General features: G+C 39.5%; 1 protein-coding gene across 2 annotated transcripts in view; it reads right to left on the bottom strand.

Moving 5' to 3' along the window:
• Positions 1-13,757, bottom strand: part of CASC1 (cancer susceptibility 1) — a 67,517-nt gene that overhangs the window by 4,784 nt on the left and 48,976 nt on the right. For both annotated transcript variants that reach the window (XM_030804501.1, XM_030804500.1), the window contains 4 exons: positions 10,093-10,168; positions 8,365-8,525; positions 5,693-5,849; positions 1,225-1,439 (listed from right to left, as the gene is read on the bottom strand). In XM_030804501.1, coding sequence (XP_030660361.1) covers positions 1,225-1,439; positions 5,693-5,849; positions 8,365-8,525; positions 10,093-10,168 — 609 coding nt within the window. The remainder of the gene's footprint in view (positions 1-1,224; positions 1,440-5,692; positions 5,850-8,364; positions 8,526-10,092; positions 10,169-13,757) is intronic.

The following is a 13,757-nucleotide window of genomic DNA, read 5'->3' as shown; positions in this document are numbered from 1 at the left end:
ATTTCAATATGTAATCAGTATAGAAATTATTCAGAGTTTACATTCTTTTCTTCATACCAAGAACTCAAAATTTGTGTTTATTTTACAGTTACAGCATGTGCTAATTTGGACTAGTCACATGCAGTAGCTACATATGGCTGGTAGCTACCGCATTAGACAGCACAGATCTACTAACCTGAAATGCACACTGAACAGTCTTGGGTGTTTCAATTGTCATATTAATAAGTGAACTTTGCGAAGATGCTTGTATTTTTCCATGAGTCTAGAAGAAGAATCTCTGCACAAGGGTCGTCAGGGCTGCTGGAATGGCGCAGGGAGGCCTGAAAGGAGGCTCCAGCAATACAATCCCCTTACACAATCTCAGAAAGGTCACGTAACCTCCTAACCTCTATGGGCCTTAGTTTCGCTCTATATACAACAGGAGGGTAGACCAGAAGCATTTTAAGGGCACTTGCACACTAATAATTCTATGGCACTCCATCTCCCATCTCATCTAGTTTTTTGTTGTTGCTGTTGTTGTTGTTGTTTTTGAGATGGAGTCTTGCTCTGTCACCCAGAATGGAGTGCAGTGGCACAATCTTGGCTCACTGCAACCTCTGCCTCCCAGGTTCAAGCGATTGTTCGCCTCAGCCTCCCGAGTAGCTGAGACTACAGGTGCGTGCCACCATGCCCGGCTAATTTTTGTATTATTAGTAGAGATGGGCTTTCACCATATTGGCCAGGCTGGTCTCAAACTCCTGACCTCATGATCCACCCACTTCGGCCTCCCAAAGTGCTGGGATTCCAGGCGTGAGCCACCGCGCTTGGCCCAGGCTATATAATTTCTGACTGATGAGCAATAGGGGATCATTCAGAGAGAAACCAACCTCAAAAAGGATTTCAAATGGCTGGATGATAAAGATCACACAGCCCCTTTAGGGTGGATCAAAAACTCTGAAATTCATACTGCAACCAGGGTTGTTGGTTCATCAGTTGATCTATCCCTAGTAACTTTAGGGTACAAATTTAAGTTTGAGCCTTGCTATTTACATGTTATTTCCTATTTAATTATTCAACTAATATTTCATTTAGAAATAGCTCAAGGTACATTTTTAAGGTCATTATAAGACACTTATATTTCAATATATAAATCAGCAGCCATTGATTGCTTTTGACAAACTAGTATTCCATCAAAATGGTTTACCTCTGATACGACAGTACGTAACAGCTGTAAGAGTAACTCACCTTAATTTGTATTTGAATCTCAGTAAATACTGTAGTCACAGTTAAAAGTACTTTATTTACATCAAGTGGTCTTAGTTCCCAAGACTGGTACGGCATGTTAATATGAGCATCTTGAATCAGGGTAACAGGGCCAAAGGTGTCCAGGCTGAATGTTACAAGTCTTTCTTTTGGTTTGTAGGATACATTGCTGATGCCATCAGTTCTCCAATGTTTACCTTTATAATTAATGAAGAAAGTGACGCTAGTTTCATTTTTTCCCTATTAAAAAAAGATAAATGAAACCACCGAAAAAATTGCTTTGCGTATAAATTGATCTTTCATATTTAGAATAGAAACTCAAAAGAAGGCCAACTTTGCTGACAGATTTCCCCTGCCTACAGGATCAAGTCCCACCTCCTCAGCATGGTAAGACCTTCAGAATGAAGCTTTGACTCACTTTGTTGGCTCCATCCCTTGCCACTTCTCAAGGGAAAAAGTTTTTCTCTTTCCAGCCCCACTTTTTTTCTTTCCCTAACAACACTCTATGTACACCTCTGGGCCTCGGCACATACAGTTCTTTCCTCCTACAATACTCTTCCCTAATCTTTCAGAGAAACTCTCTTCAGCTTTGCTTTAAAATGACTTCAAAATTCATGTATTTTTTGTATGCAATTCAATTATCTTTAGTTAATTTACCCAGTTGTGCAACCATCACCACAATCCAGTTTTAGAACATTTTTATCCCCTCAGTAAGATCCTTATGTCCATTTACAGTTAATTCCCATTCCCACCTCCAGCCCCAGGCAACGATTAATGTGCTTCCTGTAGGTGGTCTTTTGTATCTCTTACAACTCAGTAATAAAACACAACCTAATTTAAAAGTGGGTAAATGGTTTGAATAAACATTTCACCAAAGAAGAGATATGAAAGGCAAATAAGTACTTAAAAAGATGATCAACATTATTAGTAATTAGGGAAATAAAACCACAATGGAACGCTACTTCATACCGACTAGAATGGCTATCATCAAAAAGATAAATAACAAATGTTATGAACAAACAGAAAATCTCATATACTGCTGGCAGACATGTAAAATGGTACGGCTATTTTGAAAAACAATTTGGCAGTTTCTTTGAAAGTTAAATGTAAACTCAGCACTCAACCCAGCAATTCCACTCTTAGGTACATACTGAACTGAAAACATGGCCACACAGAGACTTGCATGCAAACATTCTCTTCATCTTTGAGGGCCCTGTTCAACATTCCAACCTGTGAGAAGCTTCCAATACTCTAAAGATTGAGCCATCTGTGTCGTGCTCTACAGCACTTTACATCGATGCTAGCACCCTACTATGCTGTATTACAATATGTTTTCCCATCTGCCTCTCCTACAACTTTTGAAACTCCAAGAGGAAGAAACTATGCCTCATTTATCTCTGTATTTCTTTCTTTCTTTTTTTTTGGATGGGGGGAGGGGTCATCTTTATAGGACAAATAAATGAACCATTTTCATTTATGAAATGGAGACGCACTCTCCGTTTCTACTTAGCTCTCTTTCCTGCTCTCGATTGGAGGGTTCTGTTGACTAGTTTTTACTCTTAAATTTCATATAATAAATACAATTACATTCACAAACTTATTTTTAATTCCTCTTTTTGTCGCTACATTAATAAATAATTTTAATTTATAAGGTAAAAAGTTATTACCTATAAATAAATTCTCCAAATTTCTAGTAGTTCCAGGCAAAATGTTTCCCCATGGCTTAAAAATTACTAGAGTTGTAAATTACTGCTTTCTAATTACTGAAGTTGTAGAGTGAAATTTTGCACAAGTTTATTTCCCTGAATTGTGTGGAATAATTTACCTTGTCTAATTCTAATTTCATGTGAATAATTTTTTTTTTTTCCAGACAGAGTTTCACTCTTGTCGCCCAGGCTGGAGTGCAATGGTGCGATCTCAACTCACTACGACCTCCGCCTCCCAGGTTCAAGCAATTCTCCTGCCTCAGCCTCCTGTACAGCTAGGATTACAGGCACGTGACACCAAGCCTGGCTAATTTTTTTAAGTAGAGACACGGTTTTGCCATGTTGGCCAGGCTGGTCTCGAACTCCTGACCTCAGGTGATCCGCCCGCCTCGGCCTCCCAAAGTGCTAGGATTACAGGCATGAGCTACCACGCCCAGCTGTGTTAATAATTTTTAATGTGATAAATACTTAGGAATATTACCATTAAAGTGACACCTCCGAAACAATATCAAAAGAGATATAGTTGTTCATGTTGACGTATTTTATAGTTTAATATGTAAGAACTTACTAGGTTTTTTAAACTTATTTTTTATTTTTTGAGACTGGGTCTCACTCTGTCACCCACCCTGGAGTGCTGGGGCACGATCACAGCTCACTGCAGCCTCAACCTCCTGGGCTCAAACAATGCTCCCACCTCAGCCTCTGGGGTAGCTGGGACTACAGGCATATACCACCATGCCTGGCTAGTTTTTGTACTTTTTGTGGAGATGGGGTTTCTCCATGTTGCCCAGGCTGGTCTTGAACTCCTGAGCTCAATAATCCACCCACCTCAGCCTCCCAAAGTGCTGGATTACAGGCATGAGCCACTGCGACCGGCCTACTGTTTTTAATACACAGACTATTTCTAGAATATAAATAATATATCTTATAGGTCTGTCTATACAAACAAAAAGGTAGAGCACCAGGGCATTCATTAAAAAATTTAAAATACAAAATATTTAAACTTCTTAGTATAAATTCCTACATTCTCTGTTCTTCAATTTTCCATAAATAAGTAGATTATGTAAAAGCTCTGTGCCTTAGTGATATTTGTTCCCAGCCTATCACCAAGTATATAAATCCCTTCACCAACAGATGGATATAAAACAACCTTAAAAACAAAGGTGTACTCCTCTCATCTAGGATCCTTAAAACGGCATACATTAACTCACCAGACCAAGATTTTTCAAAATTCAGCGAGCCTACTCCAAAGAAGGTATTTGTTAATGATTATAAATCATTAGCTTATATCACTGTAGATACTTATAATTTTATTAATATTTAAGTTTTGAATAAGCAATAATGTCCCATGGCTCAAAAAGGTATACAAGTGGCTAGTTTTCCCTTTCTCAGGTTTCCTATTTGCCCATTCCTCATCCCCAATACTTGTGTACAATTGATAAATGATAAACATTAAAGTAATCAAATACCAATTATCCAAATCTGAACTATTTGGTTATTTCAGAAGAGTAGACTTTTTATCTGCTTTTGATTTGCTAAACTATTTTGATATTTTCTTTTTTATTTTTTTGAGACGGAGGGAGTCTCACTCTGTCTAGAGTGCAGTGGTGCAATCTCGGCTCATTGCAACCTCTGCCTCCCAGGTTCAAGCAATTCTTCTGCCTCGGCCTCCCAAGTAGCTGGGACTACAGGCATGTGCCACTATGCCCCATTAATTTTTGTATTTTTAGTAGAGATGGGGTTTCACTATGTTGGCCAGGCTGGTCTCAAACTCCTGACCTCAGGTGACACGCCCAACTTGGCACCCCAAAGTGCTGGGATTACAGGCGTGAGCCACAGGCCCAGCCTGATTTTAATATTTTCACTCATTTTTGCCTGTTTGTTTTGAGACACAGTCTTGCTCTGTGGCCCAGACTGAAGTGCAGTGGCGCCATCATGGCTCACTGCAACCTCTGCCTCCGGGGATCAAAATATTGTCCTGCCTCAGCCTACGGAGTAGCTGGGATTACAGGTGTGTGCCACCACGCCCCGCTCATTTTCTATTTTAGTAGAGATGAGATTTCACCATGTTGGCCAGGCTAATGTCAAACTCCTGACCTCAGGTGACCCACCTGCCTCGGCCTCCCAGAGTGCTGAGATTGCAGGCGTGAGCCACCGCGCCTGGCCTGTTTGTTTTTTCTGAGACACAGTCTCACTCTGTCGCCCAGGATGAAGTGTGGTGGCACCGTGTCAGTTCATGGCAACCTCCACCTCCCGGGTTCAGGCGATTCTCATGCCTCAGACTCCCCAGTAGCTGGGGTTACAGGTGCACACCACCATGCCCAGCTAATTTTTGTAATGTTTTGGTAGAGAGGTGGGGTTTCACCATGTTGCCCAGGTTGGTCTTGAACTCCTGAGCTCAGGTGATCTGCCCATCTCGGCCTCCCAAAGTGCTGGGATTTACAGGCGTGAGCCACCATGCCCAGCGTTTCACTCATTTTTTAGAAACATAATGATATAACCATAAAGTAATTGTTCATAGACAATGGCAGATACAGATACTTTAGGAGTTAATAGTTACAACACTCAGCAAATTTTAAACTCCAACATTTATTCATTTCCATTAAGAACAAACAAAACAAGACCCTAGAATTGGCATAGAAATATGTAAGATAATAAGCTCAGTTAATACACTACACTTTCTGTTTCAACTTAAGGGTTTTTATGATTATCCCTCCTTTTATTACATAATATAAAAGCTGTACCTTCAGCATCCCACCTTACAACCATAGGATCCGCAAAAAAGATTAGATTCTCATGAACCTCAAGTGTGACCTCTATAGGTGGGAAAGCATTTTCTGTCTCAAAGTCTTCTGCAGTTTCCGGAGGATATGTGTATTTCTGTAATCCTTCTTTGAGTATCTTTTAAAAATCACCAAAACAACATCAAGTTAGTTGACTGGTAACAGTGAAAAATGTAAATAGTACTGAATAAGCTATATAGTTATTTTTAATAAGCACTGCAGTTTGATCCCATTTATACATAGATTAACAAAATGTCACAACAAAATTTAAAAGATGCATGATTGAGAAAGTTACCAAATATGAATATACAGAACTTCCTATGGGCCAGATTGTGTGGTGGGGCTTCCTCATCATTTTATTCCTCTAAGCAATCCTAAAGGCTTATATTTAACAGAAATGATAACTAAGACTTAGAAAAATCAAGTATTTGACAAAGATTACAAAATGACTTCACCCCAGCCTGGGCGACAGAGCGAGACTCCGTCTCAAAAAAAAAAAAAAAAAAAAGACTTCAAAGTGGCACCACAACTCAAAGACAGGTGTATGGGACCCTAAATCACATGCTCTAATACCAGGCTAAGGGTGTGTAGGTAAAGACAGAAAGAAACTTAGACAACCTATTGAGAAGAAAGGAAATGAATGAATGAAAGTGAATTAACCAGACAGCAGATTTTTCTCGGATAAGGAAGATTTGTGCATTATCTGAATGCAGCAGACAAGGATCTAGGGAAGGAAGAAAGATATAAAAATATTAGAAAATAGAGGAAAAATTAGGGCAAGATTCTAGAAGAGGTGGAAAGTTATTGAAAAAGCCTTGAAAATGAGGAAAGCCTCTTTGTTGCAGGAGAGAAAAACAGCTGTGAAGGAGGATTCTTTGGGTTCAAGAATCCTCAAGGGGAGAGCATGAAGTGGTCTCAGGACACTGTGACAAAAGTCAACAACAACAGATCTTTAGATGGATTCTTGAAAACCCCAGCTCAGGCTGGGACCTTATGAATAAAGAGAATATTAAAATTTTGTTGGAGTGGCAGGTGATTAGGGCAATAACAGAGGGGAAAAAAGGTTGGGAAATACTTCTCAAAAACAAGAATGCACCAAGGTCCTTAATGGATAGGACTGTGGGTGAGAAGTACCCAGCAATCCATGCACAGGTTGTGTTAGGGGAGAGAGGGTGAGAAGAAAAGAGAGAGAGAGACAGGAAGGTGGGTGGGGGAAGAGAAAGAGAGAGAGAGAGCGAGAGAGAGGAAGGAAGGGGCAGCCTATGACAACAGAACTGGGTATATATAGTAGTATTCTATGGGAAGCAAGCCACCATGAGGTTAAGTTAAAAATAAACCAAATCGGCCGGGCGCGGTGGCTCACGCTTGTAATCCCAGCACTTTGGGAGGCCGAGGCGGGCAGATCACGAGGTCAGGAGATCGAGACCACAGTGAAACCCCGTCTCTACTAAAAATACAAAAAATTAGCTGGGCGTGGTGGCGGGCGCCTGTAGTCCCAGCTACTCGGAGAGGCTGAGGCAGGAGAATGGCGTGAACCCGGGAGGCGGAGCTTGCAGTGAGCCGAGACTGCGCCACTGCACTCCAGCCTGGGCGACAGAGCGAGACTCCGTCTCAAAAAAAAAAATAAATAAATCAAGTCAATAATAGGGCAAGTGTTACTACTTACAAAACAGGGGTGAGAAACTCCTTGAAAGATGATCTAACAACTGTTATCACCAAAGTGTGGTCAGGGCATCAGCAGCATTGGCATCACGTAAACTGGTGATTTTCAAACTTCAATGTGCATAGGAGTTACCTGGGGATCTTGTTCAACTGCAGATTCCATAGCTCTGAGGTGCAGCCCAAAATTATGCATTTCTTGCATGTTCCCAAATGACACTAATGCTGCTGGTTCAACGCTGTTGATTTAGGACCACATTTTGTATATCAAGGGTTCAGACTAGTGATTTTCAAACTTTAGGGTGTATTTTTCCAAAACACATTGTTGAGCCTTACCTCCAGGGTTTCTGATTTAGTAAGTTTGAGGTGGGGCTCATTAATTTGCATTTCTAGCAAATTCCCAGATGATGCCAGAGGATGCTGATGCCTCTGCTCGAGGGAACACATATTGACAACCACTGATTTAGAATAGAGTCCACAAACTACAGTCCCTGGGAAATCCCACCCACCACCAATTTTTGTAAATAAAGTTTTATTGGAACATAGCTGTGCCCATTCGTTTAGACACAGCAGTTTTAGTGCTGCAATGGCTGAGTTGAGTAGCTGCATCAGAGCTGGTAGGGACCACGAAGGTGAAAATACTTACCATCTGGCCTGTTACAGAAAAAGTTTGGCAACCTCTGATCTAGAATATTATTATTAAGATCAAATTGGCACTAACAAAACATAATGATGTAAATTTACAATGAAGCTAACATATATGAATTCTAGTATAAACTTCATATTATTTTAGATTCTTTTAGTATCTGATTCAAATTTTCAATACCAATACATTTAAGACAGTTTAAAATTACATTTTTTCCTTTGTGTTTGTTTAATAGGGTTAAAGCTTATTAGATGTTAGATAATATGAAATAAAGTAAAAGCGTGAGCAATTATTTTACTTATAGGTTTTGATTCAAGAATCAACCTACTTCCACAATCATCCATCCCTTCACTGGTTTACACTGTGGAGGAAGCTCCAAAATATCCAAGTGGTACACTCCACCCAGAGTTGTGAACTGGCATAAATCCACCACATTGTCTTCAAAGAAATCTGGCTTTTCAGAAGAATTCTCTACCAGCAACAACTGTGCTAAAATTAATCAGATTAACATTTTCAAATAGATTACAGTTTAGTATGTTCTTAGGAAAGAAATTTAAAAATTCTCATACTGGTAAAGGAAGTTTCTATTCAACTAGCTACTAAGACTTTTCAAAAAGTGGTTAACTCAAAATGATTCATAGAGCTGACCTTGGAAGTGGAAATAGGCATGGGTAATGGTGGGGTGTAGGGGAGGACATAATTTTTATTTCATCTACGAAACCATACAATAAGCATGTGTTATTATTAAAATGAAAACAGGCCGGGGGCAGTGATTCATGCCCAGCACTTTGTGAGGCTGAGGTGGGAGAATCACTCGAGCCTAGGAGTTAAGACGAGTCTGGGCAACATAGCAAGACCCCATCTCTATAATTAATTTAAAAATTAGCTAGCCTGGTGGTACCTGCCTGTGGTCCCAGCTACTCAGGCTGAGGCGGGAGAATTACTGGAGCCTGGGCAGTTGAGGCTGCAGTGAGCCATAATCCGCACCACTACTGGGCAACAGAGCAAGATCTCATCTCAAAAAAAAAAAAAAAAAAGAGGCCAGGTGCGGTGGCTCACGCTTGTAATCCCAGCACTTTGGGAGGCCGAGGCAGGCGGATCACGAGGTCAGGAGATCGAGATCACAGTGAAACCCCGTCTCTACTAAAAATACAAAAAATTAGCTGGGCGTGGTGGCGGGCGCCTGTAGTCCCAGCTACTCAGAGAGGCTGAGGCAGGAGAATGGCGTGAACCTGGGAGGCGGAGCTTGCAGTGAGCCGAGACTGCGCCACTGCACTCCAGCCTGGGCGACAGAGTGAGACTCCATCTCAAAAAAAAAAAAAAAAAAAAAAAAAAAAAGAAGAAGAAGAAAGAAAAAGTGAAGTTTAAGGCCTGTTATGAAAAAATATGCTAAGAAATATATAGAAAATAGTTATGGGGAAAGAAGCATAAAGTTAACAGAAAAGATGTATATAAATCTCAAACTAAAAGATTGACAAATTAGACATCACTATTGCCTTGACATTTCTAAACTATATCCAGCTGCTATTTGCCAGGACAAGACTGAATGCAAACACTTGTGAATACCCAGAAGTGTTGTGAGATTTTCAGTTGTGTGTGTGTACTTGTGTAAGTCATTACAACATCGTAGTAATACAAAATTAGAAACAACCTATCAACAGGGATTTAAATAGTGTTCCATTATTGGATGGAATTATACAACTACTTTAAAAAGTGAGGTTACCAATGTATTCTTAGAATAATGTTGAATATTCATTTATATGAAATATATATTGTGTTCCAAGTATGTAACACATTGTTAGGTGGGAAAAAAGTAATCCTCAACAAAAACATTTGTATAATATAATCCCATAGTTTTATGAGAAATTAAGAGAGACAGGGATAAATTGAGCAAAGAAATCTGTTAACACTGTTATCTCAGAAAAGGGACTATGAAGAATTTTCACTTTAAATATATTTTTGCAATGTCTGAATTTTTTTTAACAATGATCCTGTATTTCTTCTGTAAGAAGAAAATCTCAATAAAGTTAAATTCTTAAAATGTAATTTAGAATACCTGCTAAAACAGTTTCACTTAATACTTTCATCTCTCGTTCACATTTTATGGCTTCAGATTCTTCCTCAGCAGAACTCTATAAAAAACCACAGACATATGGGTGTGATTGTCAGTGTCTACATATACAGTCATTGTCTTTGTGTTCCAGTCCTCACTTCAGATGCCTGGTACTTTAATTCTAGGCCGAAAACCCCAAACTGATACTTGCTCTACCATAAAACTGGTCTCAAAAGCAGTATTTTAAAAAGCAATTAAAGTATCTACAAAACTTCACAAGGGCAAGAGGCTACCCTGCTCAGATTCTCTGCTGAAAATCCTCAAGTGTAAAAGATGGAGATTAGGAAGCAATGCAAGCTATAAAAAATATTTATATTTGCATTTTGGTTTATCCAGGAGGTAGATTTTGCTTAAATTTGATAATCAGCTCTGGTAGAGTCATCCCAAAGCCTGCTTTTGGGTAAGTCTCTCAAGGAAATTAAAGATGTTGCGGCTCAAGTAACGTAGAAGATAGTATCCCATCGTACTCTAGTGCAGTAAAAATAATCTAGACTTTATGTCTAAATCTGCCACTAACTTACCTTTCTGACCTTGAGCAAGTCATTTAACTATTATGAGCCTCAAATTCCTGATGTAATGGTAACATATTTGGTATTTAACTGTGTATCAGACATATAACACATCTTGCAAACAATCCGAAGAAATAAGGAAACTGAAGCCGAGGGAGATAACTGTTTTAAGGGTCAAATGAGATAATGGAAATAAAAGAACTTTGGGTAATGTAAAGCACTAGATAAATGCAGTGTTGCTAGTATAAAAATCGTGTGTGTGTGTGTGCGCTAATACTTGCAAATTGAATGACATCCAGCAAACTTCATTTGACTTCAGGTAGTACCTGTACTTCTGCAGCAACAGAATAACCTTATACCAGAGTTCTAGTCAGAAATTTAAAGCTAGTTATTCCCATGTCTCTTAACCATCATACACAGACAAGTCCCTGTTAGTAAACTAGCCTTTCCCTCTCTCATCACCATATTGCCCTATGTGTCTTCCTCCTGACCAGCTTTAACACTGTTGCATTCTCTGCAAACCCTCTCCATCATGCCTCTGAACCTTCTCCCTTATTTATTCATTCAAAAAAAAATTACAGAGCTTCTAAATAGTTAGTGGCATTGCTAGACACTGGCAATAAAAAACAAGATCCCTGACATAAGGAACTTCCAGTCTATTAGGAAGTAAACAAATGGGTATATTTTTGTGAGTGTTGTAGTATAAAGTAAGGGATCCACAATAGGAGTACAAGGAAGAAGAGTTAAATCTGTGGGAAAATGGGTGGGTGAAGACAGGCAATACCTCTCTTACCTAAAGGTAGTAAGTTTGAACTAAATTTTTTTTTTTTTACTTTTATTTCAGGTTCGAGGGTACAAGTGAAGGCTCGTTGTATAGGCAAACTCAGGTCACAGGGGTTTGTTGTACAGATTATCTCACCACCTAGGTATGAAGCCTAGTACCCAATAGTTATTTTTCTGCTCCTTGCTCTCCTCCCACCCTCTACTCCTAAGTAGGCCCCAGTGTCTGCTGTTCTCTTCTTTGTGTTCATGAGTTCTTATCATTTAGCTCCCACTTGCAAGTGAGAACATGTGGCATTTGGTTTTATGTTCCTGCATTAGTTTGCTAAGGATAATAGCCTTCAGCTCCATCCATGTTCCTGCAAAAGACATGATCTCATTCTTTCTTATGGCTGCATAGTATTCCACGGTGTATATGTACATTTTCTTTATCCAATCTGTCACTGATGGGCATTTAGGTTGATTCCATGTCTTTGCTATTGTGAAGAGTGCTACAATGAACATTCACGTTCATGTTACTTTATGGTAGAATGATTTATATTCCTCTGAGTATATACCCAGTAATGGGATTGCTGGGTAAAATAGTAATTCTGCTTTTAGCTCTTTGAGGAATCACCATATTGCTTTCCACAATGGTTGAACTAATTTACACTCCCACCAACAGTGTATAAGTGTTCCCTACTCTCCGCAACCTCACCAGCAACTTTTATTTTTTGACTTTTTAGTAGGAGCCATTCTGACTAGTGTGAGATGGTATCTCATTGTGGCTTTGATTTACACTTCTCTAATGACCAGTGATATTGGGCTTCTTTTCATATGCTTCTAGGCCACATGTATGTCTTCTTTTGAAAAGTGTCTATTCATGTCCTTTGCCCACTTTTTAATAGGGTTGTTTTTCTCTTGTAAATTCAAGTTCCTTATAGATGCTGGATATTGGACCTTTGCCAGATGCAGTTTGCAAATATTTTCTACCATTCTGCAGGCTGTTTGTTTACTTTGTTGATAGTTTGTTTTGCTGTGCATAAACTCAAGTTTAATTAGATGCCACTTAATCAATTTTTGCTTTTGTTGCAATTGCGTTTGGTGTCTTTTTCATGAAATCTATGTCCAGGATTGTACTGCCTGGGTTGTCTTCCAGGGTTTTTATAATTTTGGGTTTTACATTTAAGTCTTTCATCCACATTGAGTTGATTTTTGTAAACAGTATAAGAAAGGGGTACAGTTTCAATCTTCTGCATATGGCTAGCCAGTTATCCCAGAACCATTTTTATTGAATAGGGAGTCTTTTCCCCATTGTTTGTTTTTGTCAGCTTTGTTGACGATGAGATGTTTGCAGATGTGTGGCCTTATTTCTGGTCTCTCTTATCTGTTCCATTGGTCTATGTGCCTGTTTTTGTACCAGTACCATGCTGTTTTGGTTATTGTAGCCCCATAGTATACTTTGAAGTCAGGTAACCTGATGCTTCCAGGTTTGTTGAACTAAATATTGAAAGATAAATATTAATAGATCCTCCCCCAAAAAGGGTGGGAGAGAATTCTAATGTGAGCGAAAGTGAAAGGCATGAAGCAAAACAGGGTTCCAAGCACTCCAAGTGGTCAGGTATAGCTGGAGTGAGGCATGCTAGGAGGGTGTAAAGATCTGAGGCTGGAGAGGTGCAGGGGCCAGATTATGGAGAGCTTTGAATGCCACTCTAAAGACTTTAGAATTTCTCCTATGGGTAAAGGAGAGCTCATAAAAGGCCTTCAGTAGGAACCTAATGTGAAGAAATTTGCATTTAGAAACAGTATTCTGGCAGCCACCTGATGAATGGACTGCTCAGTGAAGTGCTAGAAGTCCAGTGTAGACAAGATCAGGACCTACCCAAGGCAGACGCAACCAGGGCCACTAGAAAGAGCTTACAGGAGAGATGATAAGGAATTAAAAGCAACCTAACTTGAAGAGGGGCTGGATATAAAAGTAAAGCAAGGGAGAGGCTACGGCTGATGTTCAGGTGTTGGATTTAGGTAATTAAGGTAGAGTGATAAAAATTAGCACCAAAAAAAGAAAAAAGAAAAGGAGGAGGAAGGACAGGTTTGCGGGAAAAGTAATGAATTTGATTGTGGAACGTTGAATTTGAGGTGCCTGTGGGATAGCCAGGTGGCCTTTGGCATTATTCACCTTTAAAAACCAAGCTGCATTTATTTCTTTCAGGGAGGATTGTGATCAATAAAAATACCAAAGATAAGACCAATAGGTAAGTCAGTCTAATTCATATCTTCAAAAAGTTGAGAACTCTTCAAAGAGTTTAGACCAAACTGGCTTCTTATCTTGCAGGAACA

This window comes from Nomascus leucogenys, chromosome 23, assembly GCF_006542625.1.
Source record: "Nomascus leucogenys isolate Asia chromosome 23, Asia_NLE_v1, whole genome shotgun sequence".
In the NCBI taxonomy this organism is placed as follows: Eukaryota; Metazoa; Chordata; class Mammalia; order Primates; family Hylobatidae; genus Nomascus; species Nomascus leucogenys.
Note: the sequence above shows the minus strand (reverse complement) of the source record. Positions and strands in the feature narration are given on the sequence as shown.